We start from the raw sequence: 18,187 nt of genomic DNA, 5'->3' as shown, positions 1-18,187 counted from the left end.
TTGCTTGCAGTTTCTGAAATTCTGGGCAGCTGCTTCTGTAGACTCACAAAAATTCTTCTCTGCTGCCTGCCTCAAAGGGGTAGTGGCTTTTTAGGTCTCTTGCTTATTCAAGCCTTGTTAAGGTGACTATAGTATCTCTTGAGTCAACCAGGCCAATCTTTGTAGAGAGGGAGTTTCATATTTTTACACAAAACTAAAAATAAACTTTTCATGTACTATAGAATGCTATAAACTAATGTGAAAGCAGATGTCTTTTTTTTAATATCACATGACTTGATGTGTACCTTAATGTCTGGCCCCATAATGGCATAGGATATATTTGGGAGGTTACATTTTAGTATTAATATTTTTAAGAGGGCTATTTTATTTTTTTCTGAGGACGTGAAACAAACACAAAGTAATAAGATATCATCTTAAAGAATAGTGCTTTATTGGATAAGTTTTTATTCACAGAAAAATAAGCTTTAATCTATGGTGACTGCAGATTATACAGTAGAAAGCAATTTTCTTAGTTTTCCATACTGATGGAAAGGTTTCTACTAAATGAAAACAGCCATAAAATTATATTCACAAATATAGTACTCTATCTCACACATTTCACGTGATTATTCACAACAGTATTACAACGACATAAGAGTCAGTCACTCTGTCAGGTTAGATATAAAGTATAAAGGTAATGCAAAATCTTCTAACAAAAATTACATTAAAGCCTTTGCTACATCAAATAAAAAGTGCAAGTTTGTTGCTAAGTATAGACAGAATGACAAAATATACTTACATAGTAATTTTAAATGATACACAAACACAATGATACACAATTAATGATACACAAGAAGAATGTAGTAAATGAAACAAAATCTATATGCATTTCTGCAAACTTTAGACTTCAAAATAGAATCTTACCACCAAAACATTAATGCAGTATTGTACAATTTGAAGCCATATGTATTTAAGATTGTCCTACTGTATTAGTTATAAAGTGTCATTTAATATGTAGTGAATGTTATGGTATAGAACAAAGAATAGTTGAAAAAATAAACATTTGAGACCTCCCTAGAGAGGTAGCTTGAAGTTTTTCACCGTCAAAATATGTCCCAGTCTGGGCTATCACTAATTAGCTATGTAGCTTTGAACAAATCATTTCACCTTTGAGCCTCAGATGGTTCATCTTTGTATGGCAAAAACCACTACAATGTTGTAAAGTAATTAGCCTCCAACTAATATAAATAAATGCCAAAAAAAAAGAAGAAAAGAAAAAAAAAGGGGGGGGGATGAATTAGATACTCTCTAAGGTCACTTCTAGCTGACATCCTATGATTCTGTTATGCTGAAAGTGAAATGCACATTGTGCTAAGTCAAACTGGAACTGATTATAAAAGTGGGACTAAGCCAATTGTTCCTATTAGAAAAGCTCAACTAAATTTGATAATATTATTTCAAGTTTTTATAAAAGGAATTTAAATATTTTTAAGGATTTGACCTACTTGTGTACTGTAATTTGCATCTTAACTATGACAAACAATGAGAAAGATGAATTAAGAGTCAGTGAAAGAGTTATTATCTAAGTTTTAGCTCTAATTTCCAGAGTCAAGGCAAATCCATGGAAGGTAAAAAAGTGTCAGGAAGGGAATTAACATTTATAACAAGTATTTTACACATACGGTCTCCTTCAACCCTTATAATTTTGTAAGACAGGTACTATTTGCAAATCACAGATGAAGAAATGGTTACCTCTTTTCTTCTTTTCTAAACCAGATGTGGCTAAAAACCATATCTGTCAAATATTCCATCCCATTTTCTTCTTTGTCTAATGGAAATGATATACAACCTATCCTATTTCTCCAATCCCTCCACCCCTTTCCCCCATATTCAACCAACTGGGTAATCAGGAAATAAAACAATGATTTCAGTCTAAAGGGTACAATACGTGGAACTAATGCTGTGGTGGTAGTCTCCATTCAAAATACCAATTTTACCCACTAAAATGAAAACCAGGAAGAAAACTACCAACATTTAAGTGATAAAACAACAAAAGACTGTAATACACAGGGCCAAATCACATCACATACATTCACTACACCCACCCTACTCCATCTTAGCCCCTAACCCAAGGGAAAATAAACGAAAATCTAGGAGGGAAGGTAATACAAAGCCATTACTTAATAAACTTGAATTTATAAACACTAAACTCATTTCTCAAAAATTAAGACAAGGCTTTTGATCAGCACACCAGATTATTATGAATAAAGACAACTATTTATTATAAAACTTGACTCTTCACATGACTAAAATGTAGTAAAATAGGCGGTGCCTTTGAAATCTTAGAGTGAACTTTATACAGAAAAGGAAGTTTTGGGAAGGGGGAGGCTGAGATTTGGATCTGGCTGTATTTTTTTTTTCTGGCTGTATTTTTGACGTTGCAAGTGATCATTCTTTGCACAAAGAGATGGGAAGGATCCAGTGCTTTTCACAGTGCAAACACAGGCAAACATTGGTAAGTCTTTAAAAATTTGATTAGAAGTTGGAGCGCTGAGTGATTTTAAGAACCTGAAGCAACAGCATTTCTAAACAATTCTTAAAATAAACTTGTTAGCCACATCAGCTTCATGCATTAAATTTCACAACTCATGGGGAGAAAAAAGGTCTTGCTTAAGTCTAAACATACAAGTTTTAAGAGTTTTAAAGAACTGAGGCTCCCAGAACTGGAAAACCTTATGTTAAAGCAATTCAGTCCTTGGACAACAACTAGATTGAAACAACTACCTGACTTGGAGCTGACGTGTCCTGGAAAACACATTTTTAAACCTTTAACACTTTTCTCCCCTTGTAATTTGTTTAAATTTAAAGCTTAGATTATACATATAAAATTTAACTTTTAATGAATATATAACTAAATCTAAGTTGAAGAAGGTGCAAAAGTAAAGAACTGAGGATTTACATAGTAAAACAAAAACAGGACGGTCATTATTTGACTTTAAAAATTCTCATTTAAATTTGTAATGCTTTAAATGAATATCAAAGTAGTAATTAACAGAGGTTAAGAGAACGTAACAATACTCTTTCTCTTAGAAAATACAACAAAAATATAACTACTGACAGTTTTACTCTCAAACTTTTCTCTACAGTAAAATGCCTCACTCACCTCTACAACAGGTTGTTGTGAGGATCTTTGCCTGGGTGTTTTATGAGGCGTTTTTAAACTTTTATCTTTTTAACCTATATTGATTCTTACTCAAGCTTTATTTTCTCTTTAATATTCAAAAAACTATTCTTCTTTTCTTGTCAGTATTTTATAGTTTCCAAGAAGTTTTTAAGGATCTTGGGAGAACATTCCAGAAGTATCTGCTACTATTACTAGACAAGAAAACAAAAAGCTTAGGTGAAGACTTGACATTTTATCCTATATACATCTTAAGCATCCTAACGGTAAAAATTCACATGAAATTTAAGATACAAGATATGAGAATCTCAACATGGAAAGCTGTTACTATAACTACAAGCAGTGTACAAACATGCTTCTACTTTTACCTACATAAGCTGACAGATGTTTAAAATACTGGGTTAACAAAGATCTTTTAGTAAAGTGACTTAGGCAGGCTTAAACTAGCAAGGATTAAAGATGAATCCTTACTAATTAATTGGAAGATCTGAGACATATTTTATATTTCATTTTACAAAATCAGGAATATTTATTTTGAAACAAGAGAAGACATGGTCTACCTGTCAGAAAACTACCACTCAGAAATATTTTTCATCCACAAAGCAGGAAAAACATATAAACATTTAAATTTCACATTGGCACCAAAAAGGTTAACTGCCCTGCCTTCTTGGATTAGGAAAACTAAAGCTGAGCAATAAGTAGTTTTGCAGGCGTTTGAACATGCCTAAGCCTTTAAATCAGTAAAATACTTTCTAAAAATTTTGATTACAAAAGTAATAATACTTATAAAAAATTCAAACAGAACAAAATGAAAAAAGTAGAAAGTGAAAGGCCCTTATAAGCCCCTCTGGGTCCCATCCCCCCACCCCCTTTCAAGAGAAACCACATTTAACAGTTTGGTGCCTATCTTTCCAATCTTCTGTTCTATATGTATATAAAATACACACACCTTCACTTGGCTCATTCTACACATAGTGTTTTGCCACTTGATATACCTCTGATGTCTTTTTATGTCAGTACATGTAGGCTAAATGGTATTCAATCATTAAATACCCTTTTAACAATGGCAAAATCATTAAAAAAAATCATCCACCCAAGTACATGCATATAATTTAAAAGAAAATGGACAAAATCCTAAAACACAAACATCTAAAAATCATCTCCATCTTTCCACCAGTGTGGAACAGTTCACTCCTTTTTCACACAAAACAAATTATGTGATTGGGGAGATTAACTCTAATCTCCACATTCATACAGAACGCTCTATTTGTTAAGTCTATCCAAAATGAATGAAAAATTCAATTGATTAATTCACTTACATTTAGATAACTAAGTCAGTGTACTATAAAACACACATTGTGATCAGTTACAATATGATGCTTCTTAGTCTAGGGTTTCAATTAAATAACAGTGGGAAAAAAATAGAACAGCTAATACAGTTAACATCCTGAAAAATCCAGAAATTCAAATTTTAGACTGCCAACTATAACATCGCAGCTTACATTTCCTTCCTACTTTGCAGCAAATGCTAATGGAATTCAATGCTGATTTCTTCAAGTTGGTTTACATCACACATTCAATCAGGGTAATAAGAACATAAGACGCCTACTGTAGTTAGATTATGACATGAAAATTTTTTGCTTGAAAGTAATGACTGTGTAGCACATGGGACACTTGTCAACTGCTTCAGCACACTGTTTACAAGTGACCAGATGTCCACAAGGAATAAAGACGACAGCAATATTTCTATCCATACAGATTTTGCAAACCTTCTCCTCTTGCAGGAGCCTTAGCTGCTCTTCAGTACTAATGTCTGTACAAAGAGAAAAAAATGTGTTAATTTTAGACTTTCTGAGTTGGTTAAATTCACTGAAACAGTGTGAACCCCTACTATGTGCTGGACGCTGATCAAGTGTCAGGAGATGGGATAACTCACACATGGCATCTACTGTTAAGCAGTTCACAGGCTAGTGGGAGAGAAGGATGTGAGCTGAAGCTACAGGAGTAAGCACAAAGTACAGAGTGCTAAGTGCTGTAATAAAGTTACAAAGTGCTCTGGGACAAGGCAACAGAACAAGTTCTGTTCAGGTTAGGTGGGGAAGGTTTCACAGGTTGGTGGCTATTGGGTGGGGAAGGGGGGAAATGGAAGAGTGACATTTAAAAACAGCAATTTGCTAAGCAGAGAAGCAAGGGTTAGGTAAAAGTAGCAGCATATTGAAAGGGCACGGCTTATTCCAGAAATGGAGAGATGGAAGTGGAGGGCCACTTGTGAAATGGGACAAGTAGGATTTAGTGATTAGATGTGAAGGGTGAAGAAGAAAGAGGAAATAAAGTTGATTTCAAGATTTCTAGCATGGCTGACAAGGGGATGGTAGTGCCAATAGGAAATAAAAATGGAGGTACAGGTTTGGGATTTTTAAGATATTTCTGAGGTGTTTGCAGGGCATCCATATAAAAATGTCCAGTAGGTGATCGGAGAGTTAAGTCTTAAGGTCAGAAGAAATCAGGGCTAAAGATAGAAACCTGGGCATCATCAATATACAGGTGGCACTGAAGTTCTTGTTTAATTCAGCCTTTGTCAAACTTAGTTTTGAGAAATGTTAACAAATGTGGCACAAGAATATGTTTCACAATCATATATAACTATGACAACAACATCAGCAATAGCAGCAGTTAAAAGTAATACAGCACTTCTACTATGTGCTAGGCATGGCTCCAAATGTATTACATATTTTAACAATCTTTGTGATCACTGTATACCAGTGGTTTCCAAATTTAGCTTCACATGAGAATGACTAGGGGCATTAAAAAAAAAAATAGATTCCTGGGCCCCATTCACTCAATCTAATATTTCTGGGGTTGAGCACACTGGCATTTCTGAACCATGGCTATCAAGTTGAGGGTAGTATAATAAAGCATATATGCCCTCTTAGAAATTCAAAATGCATTCCCTATTTAACTACAGAGCTCCTTTTTCATGACATCTCTTAACATTCTGGGGAACACTATTTTGAAAACAAGTTTGGAAAACAGTGGTTTAATTTTATTCAACAAATGCTTATGGAACACTTAGCTAGGTTCTAGGCATTAGAGATAGATTAACACATATATAGATTCTGGGCTCCTAATCTATTCATAGACAAGTCAGGAACACAAGCAGGCAGGAAATTATAATACAATGTAATGATTAAAGTAATTACAATATGTTATGAAGAATGTAGGAAGGCTGTGTATCCATGTATACAAACACAGAGGGAAGGCCTTCCAGAAAAAAATTATACCTAAATTGGGTCCTAAAGGATAAGTAGGAGCAAACTAAGAGAGGGAGAAGACCTTAGACCTTGGGGGACAAGAGCAGTGGGAGAAGAGGGCTCTGGGCAGAGGAAATGATATAGGGAGGTTCCAAGGAGAGAAACAGAATGAGGCCTGCAAGTGCACAGGTAAGGTTTGGGAAGAGAATGTAAAGGGGAAATAGCATGAGACTACAGCATGAGGCTAGAGAAGGTTAGCAGGAGCCTGGTCATGAAGGATCTGGTAACCCATGGAAAGGAGTTTGGACTTGACACCGAGGGCCCCAGAGCCGGTGAAAGGTTTTAACCTGGAAAAAGATACCAGAATTGCTTCAGTAAGGTTTTCTTGGCTAGTCATGGAGAAAAGGATTATTTGATCCCTTTTTTTCTTAAAAGGCAACCTCCTGGGCATAATTCAAAACTCAAATATGGAACATAGAGATAAGAAAGATAAACTGCCTGTCCTTAAGAAGCCTAACAGATAGGAGGGGACAGAAAAAGTTCCAAAACAACGTTACAAATGCTTTAACAGAGAGAGTAGAGAAGAGGACACTGCAAAGTGTGCTATGGGTCTTTGGGGAAACTTCAAAGAGTGACCTTTGAGCTGAGCCTTGAAGGACAAATTCAAGAAATGGGTATAGGGAATCAGGGGTGCAGTGGGGAATATTAGGTATACAAATAGGAAAAAGGCATTCGGGGCATAGCAAACAACAAAAGTAAAGGGATGGCATTATAAACTGATTTATATTATATGGATGCATCTGACCAAAAAAGTCAGAATAGTGTGTATTACTGCCATCACCAAGACTGTGGCAACCAGCGAAAGCCAGCCTGCCAGAGGAATATGGAAAAGCAGAGTGACTTGGTTAAGAGAAAACACTGAGATGACAAGCTTTTTGCTGTGGTCCACAAGCAGATCAGGCAGCAAAAGCTGAAAAAGGCAAATGAAAAGAAGCAACCCAAGTAACTTTGTGGCTTTTTGTCCAATCTTCTCTTGCTTTGCCTGTGTGCCTGGAGCCTGTCCCACTACACTTCCTCCTGTCATGCTCACAGCCCCCAGTACCCAGGCATTCCTTTTGCGAGTCCACAGCAGGTCTCTTTTGGGGTTCCCTCCTCTCAGGTAGTCTCTCTCCCCCAGGCCAGTCCTGGGGGTGAGGGGACCCCTTTGAAGTGTTTTATAAAACTACCTTTGTAATCCAAAAAAACCATGAAGAGGAAAATAATTAATTTACACATTACTTTTGCATGTGATGCTAAAAAGAATAAAAAAGGACACTGGATCAGATACCTACAGTAGTCGAATTTACAGAGACAGAAAGCAGAATGGTGGCTGCTAGGGGAACGGGAAAATGGAAGCTGTTTAAAAGATAAAGAGTTTCAGTTTTGTAGATGAAAAGAGCTCTGGAGATTATTGCACAACAATGTGAATGTACTTAACACTACTGAACTGTACACTTAAAAATGGCTAAGATGGTAAATTTTATGTGTATTTATCTTTTTTTTGCCACACCACGTGACTTGTGGGATCTTACTTCCTGGACCAGGGATTGAACCTGGGTCCTTGGTACTAAAAGTGTCAAGTCCTAACCATAGGACCACCAGGGAATTACCCACAATTTAAAAAAAAAAACACAAAAACACCACTGGACCATAAGTCAGGAAACCAGAATTTTACTCCCAACTATCTGCGTGATCTTGAGTAACAGTTCATCAGCACCTCAGTTTTCTCTGAAGTAATGAAAATTATTATAGGATATTTAAGGTTCCTTTGGTTTTGATTGGTTCTGATTGTTTACAGTTCCATATTACAGTGCATACAGACATTTACTTGAGATGGTGATGCTCTGGGCATTTTTTCCCAGACTAAGAGTTTTTACTTCACTCTAGCCTAAAGAGTAACCATTGGGTTCTACATCTTTTCCTGAGCCACCCTTCCCCCTCTACGTGCCACAAAACCCTCTTCTAGGTTGGGAGGTACCTGGCACATAGCAATAAAGGCAATAGCCAGATAATTTTTCATGGTATCTGCTAATATTTTTACTACATTACTATAAACCACTTGTAGAATAAACTGATGTTATTCATGTTCCAATCAGAGCAGATCTATGTGGAAAGACAGACTGATAAGAAATATGCATGGGTTATTTGAATTTTACATTACGTTCCATGATATATATGTAAGGATTAAAATAAGTGTCTTACCACACACATGAAGTAAAGGGCTTTATATCATACAATGTCATTTTTAAAAAGAAAGGGGAAAAGATACTAATTTGGTACTATCTTTACAACCCACTCCAGTACTCTTGCCTGGAAAATCCCATGGACGAAGGAGCCTGGTAGGCTACAGTCCATGGGGTCACAAAGAGTCGGACACGACTGAGCGACTTCACTTTAGAAGACTGGGGTATTCTCTGTTACAGAGACAATGGTATAAAAGCTAGTATTGAATCTAGGATTTCTTAGTGAGTAACATTATATTTTTTTCTAGTAAATTTCATCTGCTTTTACTTCAATTAGGCCCACCCTCTATTTTGTACAGAATTAAAAGATCTTAGTGCCAGTTTTCCTCATCAGCTTTTGGGAGGAAAAATAGACAGCAGCCCCCTCATGAAAAGCTTGCCTGTATCAATGACCTGCCTCTCAATTTTGTGAGACTAAGGAGACGTCAACTGATGAATTCTAACATGTGCCCTTGAGAACTGGCATTAACTTAGGCCCTCTTTCCCACACGACCCCAGCTTGTAATCTCAGTAATGATGAGAACTTCCCACAAACTCCTGTTGAATAGAGACATCCCCCGATGCACCCTGTCCTTTGTTCTCTTCCTACTGCAACCCACTAAATCTTTCTGCTGTAAACACCTTCAGGTATAAAAATTAACACCTAACTGTCAAACTTAAATTAAGTTTGAGACTGGTGAAGATGCAGGGGAAAATGACACAGTCACTTGTATCACAAAGTAAATGATTTGTTTCACTATCGCCAAGACAAGAGGAGCTATTATAGGTTTTAAATTAATGTATCTTTTTTTTTAAATTAATGTATCTTTAAGGAAAAGAGTAGCCTGCTTTCTGCTGAATCTTCTACACCAACTAGAGTAATTTAAAACTCATCAATATTATACTGCTCTATGACTTATTTGATTATCTGAATAATGTTTCAAAAGCATCTGAAATAACTTAAAGATCAAAAGGGTCTTGAATGTAAAAAACAAAATAAGTGAACTTTTAAGTTCATTAGCACTTGGAGAATTCTCATTTTTTGGTAGAGGTGGTCAAAAGCTTAGAGAATGATTATATACTTCTACATTATTCAATACAATTTGTATATGAATCACAGTATTAAAATGCATTTAATTCAAGCTCTATTTAGCAGTATGACCCTTTTACATATTTATATCATGTGGAAAGTTACAAAATACTCTAAATCCAAGCAGTTTCAACTACAAAACTTAGAGTCTACACGCAATGATAAAAGTTAGCCCTTTGTTGTTCTTTACCTAAAATAGAGCATAAACTTACACTTTTAAAATTAATAGATCAGTAGATCTTACTTGGATCCTGATCAGAACAAATCAAATGTAAAAACATTTTAAGATGATGAGGAAAATTAAAATCAACTGAATTTCAGATGATATTATGGAATTACTGTTAATTCTGTTAAGTGTTACAATAGTATATCATGGGCTAAATGTCTTTCTCTCCAAAACTCACATTGAAGCCCTCACACCCTATGTGATGGTGCTTAGAGGTAGGGCCTTCGAAAGGTGATTTGGTTTACATGGGGTCATGATGATGGGACTCCATGATGGGATCAATGTTGAGGAAGAGAAAGCAGAATGCTATCTCTCTTGGCCAAGCGAGGACAGAGAAGGCAGCCATCTGCCAGCCTAGAAGAGAGTTTTCACCAGGAACCAAATCTACCTGCACCTTGGACTTCCCAGCTTCCAGAAGTATAAGAAACAAATGTCTGCTGTCTAAGCCACCCAGTCTATGGTACTGTTATAACAGTCTGAGCAGATTAACACACAGTATTAAGGTCATGTTAAAAAAAAAAAAGTCCCTAGTTATTGAAGTGTTTATAGGCAAGTGGTATATAGGATGTCTGGGATTTACTCTGAAATACTACAGCAAAAAACAAAGTTGGGGGAAGAAAGGAAGCGAGACTGAAAAAGTGTTGACAATTATTGAAGCTGGCTGATGGGTATTTGAGGGTTCATTATACTGTTCTCTCCACTTTTGAGTATGTTTGACATCTTTCATAATAAAGTTTAAAAATTAAACATTTATCCAAGGGGAAATACGAGAGGAGGAAAATGCATGGGCCACATAGTCATATAAGATACTATCCATAATGAAATACTAGGTGTGTCTTGCTTTTACAACACAGGCATGCATACCTTTCTGTAATGAAGTCTGACTTGATTCATCTTGTGTATTGTCTTTCTGAGCATTCACTAGATCTGCAACCAGAACCTCAAGTGATTTATAGTTGCTCCCAGATGTCTGAATTTTCCCCTCCATTGTTTTCTTAATGTCCTTGAAACTGAATCCCATTCGTATAGCTTCTTGTACCATAGGATTTTGGAATATTGTATCATCTGAAATGAAAATTGGTAAGGAAAAAAATCACAGACTTTATTTTCATTAACACAACTCAATAGCAGAGTATCATTAAGAAGAAAAACTTAAGCAACAAGCAAAAAAATCAAAACCAAACCAGCAAACCAAAGCTGCTTTGGGAAGAGGATTTAGAAATATTTAGGCACTGAAGAATCACTTTCAGATTCTTAAAATAGTTGAAAGTACAATGAGTATGTATTTGCAGTATTAGGAATTGAGATTAGGTGCTTTAAAGACTATGATAAAAAGTACAAGACAAGGTAAAACAGGTACAAAAAGGGTTAAGTGCTTCAAAAATTCTGAAACTGTGGACCTCTTTACCAAGTCACCACAATTATCATGGGAAATAGAAGTTCCAGTCTGTGACCTTCAATGTATCAGTTTCCTATATCTCAGACTTAGTTTCTGCAGTTGAGTGGGTAGACTAGATAAGGCAAGAAACCTAATACAAACTCACTTTAATGACGCTCAAGGTAGGACTACAGATGGTGATGGTGGTGGTGGTGGTGGTGGTGGTGGTGTTTAGTCGCTAAGTCGTGTCCGCTCTTTGCGACCCCATGGACTGCAGCCTGCCAGGCTCCTCTGTCCATGGGATTTCCCAGGCAAAAATACTGGAGTGGGTTGCCATGCCCTTCTCCAGGGGATCTTCCTGACCCAGGGATCAAACCTGCATCTCCTGCATTGGCAGGTGGATTCTTTACCACTGAGCCACCTGGGAAGAGCTTAGTAGAACTCTTGGCCTTCCAATTCCTAGGTGTAAATCAAAGGAAATACTTCTAGTTCCAGGAGGAGACAGTCTCTCTGCTTTGACTTCATGCCTTTGTTCACTCTCCTCCCTGGGCAAAGTTCTTAAATCTTTTGTCTGCCTGATGAATACTAATCTTACCAGATTGTGTAGTGATGTGCTAAAAGAGACTTCTATCCTCTGACTCATCACTTTCACTCTTGGGTATTTTTTTTTTCCTTTTTTCTTTTCCAAGCTGTGCAGCTTGAAGGATCTTAGTTTCCTGATCAGGGATTGAACATGCCCTCCTCCCTCCCCCACCCCCCAGCAGTGAAAGTGCCAAGTCCTAACCACTAGGCCTTCAGGAATTCCCCACTCTTCAGTATTAAAAATGAGTACATATACCCACAAAAGACATACACAAGAATATTCATAGCAGTGTTATTTATAACAGCCCCAAACTGGAAACAACTCAAGTGTCATTTATCAGGTGAACGGATAAGTAAATTGTGGTATATTCAAATACTAAACAGCAAGGAAGAAGAATGAACTACTGCCACAGACAACATGGATCAATCACATAGACATGATAAGCAAAACATCAACATAATGATGAACCAGAGACAATGGAGTACATATTGTATGATTACATTTTTAAGATGTTCAAATCTAATCTATGGTAATAGAAGTCAGGATATAACTTGAGGGTAAATATCGATTGTGAAGGGGCCTGAAGGAGCTTTCCAGGGTGGTAGAGATGTTCTGTATCTTGATCTGGGTGATGGTTAGATGAACCTCTCCCTCATACCATATACAAAATATTAACTCAAAATGGATCACAGACCTAAATGTTAAGAGCTAAAAGCATAAAACTCTTAAGGACACTATCAAGAAAGTGAAAAGACAACCCATAGAATAGGAGAAAATATTTGCAAATCATATACTTGACATGGGACTTATATGTATAAAAAACTAGGGGAGGTAATGGAATTCCAGTTGAGCTATTTCAAATCCTGAAAGATGATGCTGTGAAAGTGCTGCACTCAATATGCCAGCAAATTTGGAAAACTCAGCAGTGGCCACAGGACTGGAAAAGGTCAGTTTTCGTTCCAATCCCAAAGAAAGTCAATGCCAAAGAATGCTCAAACTACTGCACAATTGCACTCATCTCACACGCTAGTAAAGTAATGCTTAAAATTCTCCAAGCCAGGCTTCAGCAATACGTGAACCGTGAACTTCCAGATGTTCAAGCTGGTTTTAGAAAAGGCAGAGGAACCAGAGATCAAATTGCCAACATCCGCTGGATCATCGAAAAAGCAAGAGAGTTCCAGAAAAACATCTATTTCTGCTTTATTGACTATGCCAAAGCCTTTGACTGTGTGGATCACAATAAACTGTGGAAAATTCTTAAAGAGATGGGAATACCAGGCCACCTGCCCTGCCTCTTGAGAAACCTGTATGCAGGTCAGGAAGCAACAGTTAGAACTGGACATGGAACAACAGACTGGTTCTAAAGAGGAAAAGGAGTACGTCAAGGCAGTATATTATCATCCTGCTTATTTAACTGCTATGCAGAGTACATCATGAGAAACGCCAGGCTGGAAGAAGCACAAGCTGGAATCAAGACTGGCGGGAGAAATATCAATAACCTCAGATATGCAGATGACACCATCCTTATGGCAGAAAGTAAGGAAGAACTAAAGAGCCTCTTGATGAAAGTGAAAGAGGAGAGTGAAAAAGTTGGCTTAAAGCTCAACATTCAGAAAACTAAGATCATGGCATCCGGTCCCATCACTTCATGGCAGATAGATGGGGAAACAGTGGAAACAGTAGCTGACTTTATTTTTCTGGGCTCCAAAATCACTGCAGATGGTGACTGCAGCCATGAAATTAAAAGACGCTTACAATACATGTAAAAACCATGGCTGATTCATGTCAATGTATGACAAAACCCACTACAATATTGTAAAGTAATTAGCCTCCAACTAATAAAAATAAACGAAAAAAAATAAAATAAAAGACGCTTACCTTGGAAGGAAAGTTTTGACCAACCTAGAGAGCATACTGAAAAGCAGAGACATTACTTTGCCAACAAAGGTCCGTCTAGTCAAGGCTATGGTTTTTCCAGTGGTCATGTATGGATGGTGAGAGTTGGACCATAAAGCAAAGCTGAGTGTCAAAGAATTGATGCTTTTGAACTGTGGTGTTGGAGAAGACTCTTGAGAGTCCCTTGGACTGCAAGGAGATCCAACCAGTCCATCCTAAAGGAGATCAGTCCTGGGTGTTCATTGGAGGGACTGATGTTGAAGCTGAAACTCCAGTACTTTGGCCACCTGATGCGAAGAGCTGACTCATTTGAAAAGACCCTGATGCTGGGAAAGATTGAAGGCAGGAGGAGAAGGGGACGACAGAGGATGAGATGGTTGGATGGCATCATCGACTCGATGGACATGGGTTTGGGTGGACTCTGGGAGTTGGTGATGGACAGGGAGGCCTGGCGTGCTGTGCTTCATGAAGTCGCAAAGAGTCAGACTTGACTGAGCGACTGAACTGAAATGTACAGGCACTTCATTAATTCTTAAGTTTATAGCAATCTTCTCTCAAAGAAAAATACCTTGAAAAAATCGGCTTACCTTTTTACCTTATAAATAATAACTGTAATAAATTGGCAATGAAATTAAAATATTTTAAAAAGGATATTTACCAATTCTTTTAGTTAACAATGGTGCATTTTCAGCAGTTCCCACCTGAAATACAAATAAGAATTATAAGTTAGAATTCTTTTTGGTAGAAGGCAATTACCTCAATTTGAAAAATTATGTTTATCATGAATTTATAAATTAGCTTTATTCCAATTCAACATATGAATATTCACAAGAGGCATAGCCTGATGAAGCTGGAAGTTAAAAGATTCCAGTCCACTCACTTTACAGACAAGAAGCTGAGGCTCAGGAAGATTAAACAGTTCATGGCAGGGCCATAATGGCAACTCTTGTGTCCCATTCTAGTCCAGGGCTCTTTCCACAAAGTACTGATGCCTTAGCCACCCCAGGCCACACTATCAATTTAGGTATGTTTTTGAGATTTTAAATGCTGTCTGTGAAAAGTTAAAAACTATCAGTACAAAACACATTATACAAGTCTAATTTCAGAAGGCTGAGGGATTTAAGTGTTTTAGTTCTTCAAGTCCGTTTTCGCCTACAGTGATACTTAATTCGGTTCATCCTGATCTCCTTTTCACAAATTTGCTTCAGCTTGAGAAAAACAAGCACTCTTCAAGATCTCCCATTTAGGTTCATCATACATTATTAATTTGAAATACTATACTGTGAATTTTACACCAAGAAATGCTCAAAACAAATTACATAATATTTGAAAATGTGTATTCTACAATATGTGACTTACCAGAGACTCCTCAATTGAATGGGTTAAATGAATATTGTTTACATATTCTTGTCCCTTCTCTTCTAACAGATATTTACAGCTAAACAAATAAAAGAAGGTTAAACTTTAGTAGCTCATCAATTAGTAAAGTATAAGTAAAGATAGAATCTTCATCATCTTAATTCCATTAACTTGCTTTTTTATATTTCTAAAGATCCACAAAATAAAATGCTACTCAATTCACTATCCAACTATCATTTTAATGTTAAAAAATGTTCCCTTTGTTATCCTAATATGCTAATGTTCAGTTCAGTTCAGTCACTCAGTCGTGACTCTTTGCGACCTCATGAATCGCAGCACGCCAGGCCTCCCTGATCATCACCAACTCCCGGAGTTTACTCAAACTCATGTCCATCCAGTGGGTGATGCCATCCAGCCATCTCATCCTCTGTTGTCCCCTTTCTCCTCCTGCCCCCAATCCCTCCCAGCATCAGGGTCTTTTCCAATGAGTTAGCTCTTCACATCAGGTGGCCAAAGTATTGGAGTTTCAGCTTCAGCATCAGTCCTTCCAATGAACACCCAGGACTGATCTCCTTTAGGATGGACTGGTTGGATCTCCTTGCTAATATTAGTAGAGCAAAAATATCAACTTGAGAACGTTCAGCTTTTAAAACAAGTTATTAAACTAGCACCTTGACATTTAAAAACAAGTCTTAAATAGTTCATCTTAATGAGTTTAATTTAGAGATTAACCAATTATACATTTTAAAGGAATCTTTTAGGCTTTCAGCCTTTCAAGAGTGTTTAAGGTTAAGACTTACTTCCAAATCATTCTGAAGTTTTAAGTTGTACTATTTTATAGGCCAAAAATTCACATCACTGTACACTACACATCTGTGTGCCTTAAAGAGGCAAGATGGCAGAGACACTTAGAATATGCCATCATTCTAAGATGCCACTGACCATAAGCAGCATGATTATACTATGTGTAATATGCATACATGTATACTACTATACTGTGTATCACCACTGCCAATTAAATTATGACCCACCACCAGATGTGTCCTGACTTCAGAGCTGAAAATGTGAACAACTATATGTCTTAGAATCAGTGATATTAAGTAATATTTGCTAGGGGGTGTGATGGGTTCTTAAGGAATCTCCTTGATAACATGGGCTCTCATGCCCATCATTAAAGAGCCTACTTCCAACAACAATAAAAGCATATATTCCTAATTTTGTGTTTAGAAATAGCATCATCTGTGCATAAGACAAATGCTCGGGGCTGGTGCACTGGGATGACCCACTGGGATGGGGAGGGAGGTGGGAGGGGGGTTCAGGATGGGGAACACATGTAAATCCATGGCTGATTCATGTCAATGTATGGCAAAAACCACTACAATATTGTAAAGTAATTAGCCTCCAACTAATAAAAATAATTGGGAAGAAAAAAAATAGCATTATCTGAATGTCACAGGTATGATATATAAATGATGAATGTTTTGGTCACTGGAAAAGGCTTAGGTGTTTTTTTTTAATGTATATAAAGTAGTTGACCCCGTTTTTATAAACATGGTGTGAATTTCAAGCCATTGGTGAAGGTAAAAATAGTTGAGGTGAAAAGTTATTCAAGTCTTCCCACTGCACATGCACTGGCCAACCTGCCTGTCACTGAATGAACATTTAAATATCTTACCCTGGAAACCACTTAGCATGTTGTTCCCAAGGGTCTTCAGTGGGTTTCCAATCAGTTAGCCCTCCTCCACAGTGAAAACACTTTACCTTATCACCTTCACCTAAGAAACACACAAGTAAAAACACATGTATTTGTGCAATTACAACCTTACACAAGAATAGCCTTTTAAATACTATCAAATTAAGCATTTCTAAATTACATGAAAAGCTCACACCTTAAAAGAAGACATCTGAATTCACATCTAAGTAATAGATAAGATCATTTGAGGAGGAAACACACACTAAATTTACTGATTCAATTTGAGGTATCTTATAGGAGGCTTCCCTTGTAGCTCAGTCAGTAAAGTATCTGCCTGCAGTGCAGGAGACCCGGGTTCGATCCCTGGGTTGGGAAGATCCCCTGGAGAAGGAAATGGCAGCCTACTCCAGTATCCTTGCCTGGAAAATCTCATGGACAGAGGAGCCTGGTGGGCTGCAGTCCATGGGGTCACAAAGAGTGGGGCACGACTGAGCGACTAACACTTACAGGAGACAAAAATAAAATTTTCCCAATTTTTATGTAAAAACTTTGTAATTACTTTATTAACAACATGTCATTTGGGGTCATCAATACTACACTTACTTTTTCAAACTATAGAACTTTAACAATAAAGTTGAATATAATGAAATTACAGGATAAATTTCTCTAAGGTTATAGCTATATGACAATATACTTTCAAGACTGTCATATGATACTAAGTAAATAAAATATAGAAATAATCCATATTTTGGTTTGGGGCATTATTCAATTTTAAAGTAAATGGGTTAGATATATAATGGTATAATTTTTCTGAATATTCCTGGAAGCCATCACACTGATGGCCTTTCCTTCCCTACTTACATGTCTGTGCTCACTCAGTCATGTCTGACTCTTTGCGACCCCATGAACTGTAGCCCACCAGGCTCTTCTGTCCTGGGATTTTCCAGGCAAGAATACTGGAGTGGGTTGCCATTTCCTTCTCCAACTGACATGTCTACAGCAGTCCATTTGAAAAGTGCTCATTTTAAGCAATAAGACATCTTTCAAATATATAGGGCTGCTTTCAAGTATATAGTCTATGTACAAAAGGCAGGTATCACTTTTAACATCAGCCAAGGTAAACTCTCTACTGTTAACTTTTCTTACAGGGCTGTTGTGAGGCACAGAGAAAAGGCATGTAATACATCTACTGAGCACATACAGGTGTACAATAAATTATAGTATTACTATCAGACCTATTCTTCTAGCAGGGATATCTATCATCTTTTGCATGTCATTCTTCTCCAAAAG

At 37.0% G+C, this 18,187-nt stretch overlaps 1 protein-coding gene across 4 annotated transcripts in view; it reads right to left on the bottom strand.

Annotated features, from left to right (window-relative positions):
- Positions 1-408: 408 nt before the first annotated feature.
- Positions 409-18,187, bottom strand: part of XIAP (X-linked inhibitor of apoptosis) — a 38,200-nt gene continuing 20,421 nt past the window's right edge. For all 4 annotated transcript variants that reach the window (XM_070462293.1, XM_070462291.1, XM_020894261.2 and 1 more), the window contains 5 exons: positions 16,880-16,979; positions 15,205-15,283; positions 14,504-14,546; positions 10,853-11,053; positions 409-4,973 (listed from right to left, as the gene is read on the bottom strand). In XM_070462293.1, the coding sequence (XP_070318394.1) occupies positions 4,780-4,973; positions 10,853-11,053; positions 14,504-14,546; positions 15,205-15,283; positions 16,880-16,979 (617 nt within the window). In that variant the 3' untranslated portion in view covers positions 409-4,779. The remainder of the gene's footprint in view (positions 4,974-10,852; positions 11,054-14,503; positions 14,547-15,204; positions 15,284-16,879; positions 16,980-18,187) is intronic.

This window comes from Odocoileus virginianus, unplaced genomic scaffold, assembly GCF_023699985.2.
Source record: "Odocoileus virginianus isolate 20LAN1187 ecotype Illinois unplaced genomic scaffold, Ovbor_1.2 Unplaced_Scaffold_2, whole genome shotgun sequence".
Taxonomy (NCBI): Eukaryota; Metazoa; Chordata; class Mammalia; order Artiodactyla; family Cervidae; genus Odocoileus; species Odocoileus virginianus.
This window is presented reverse-complemented; position numbering and strand designations above follow the sequence as displayed.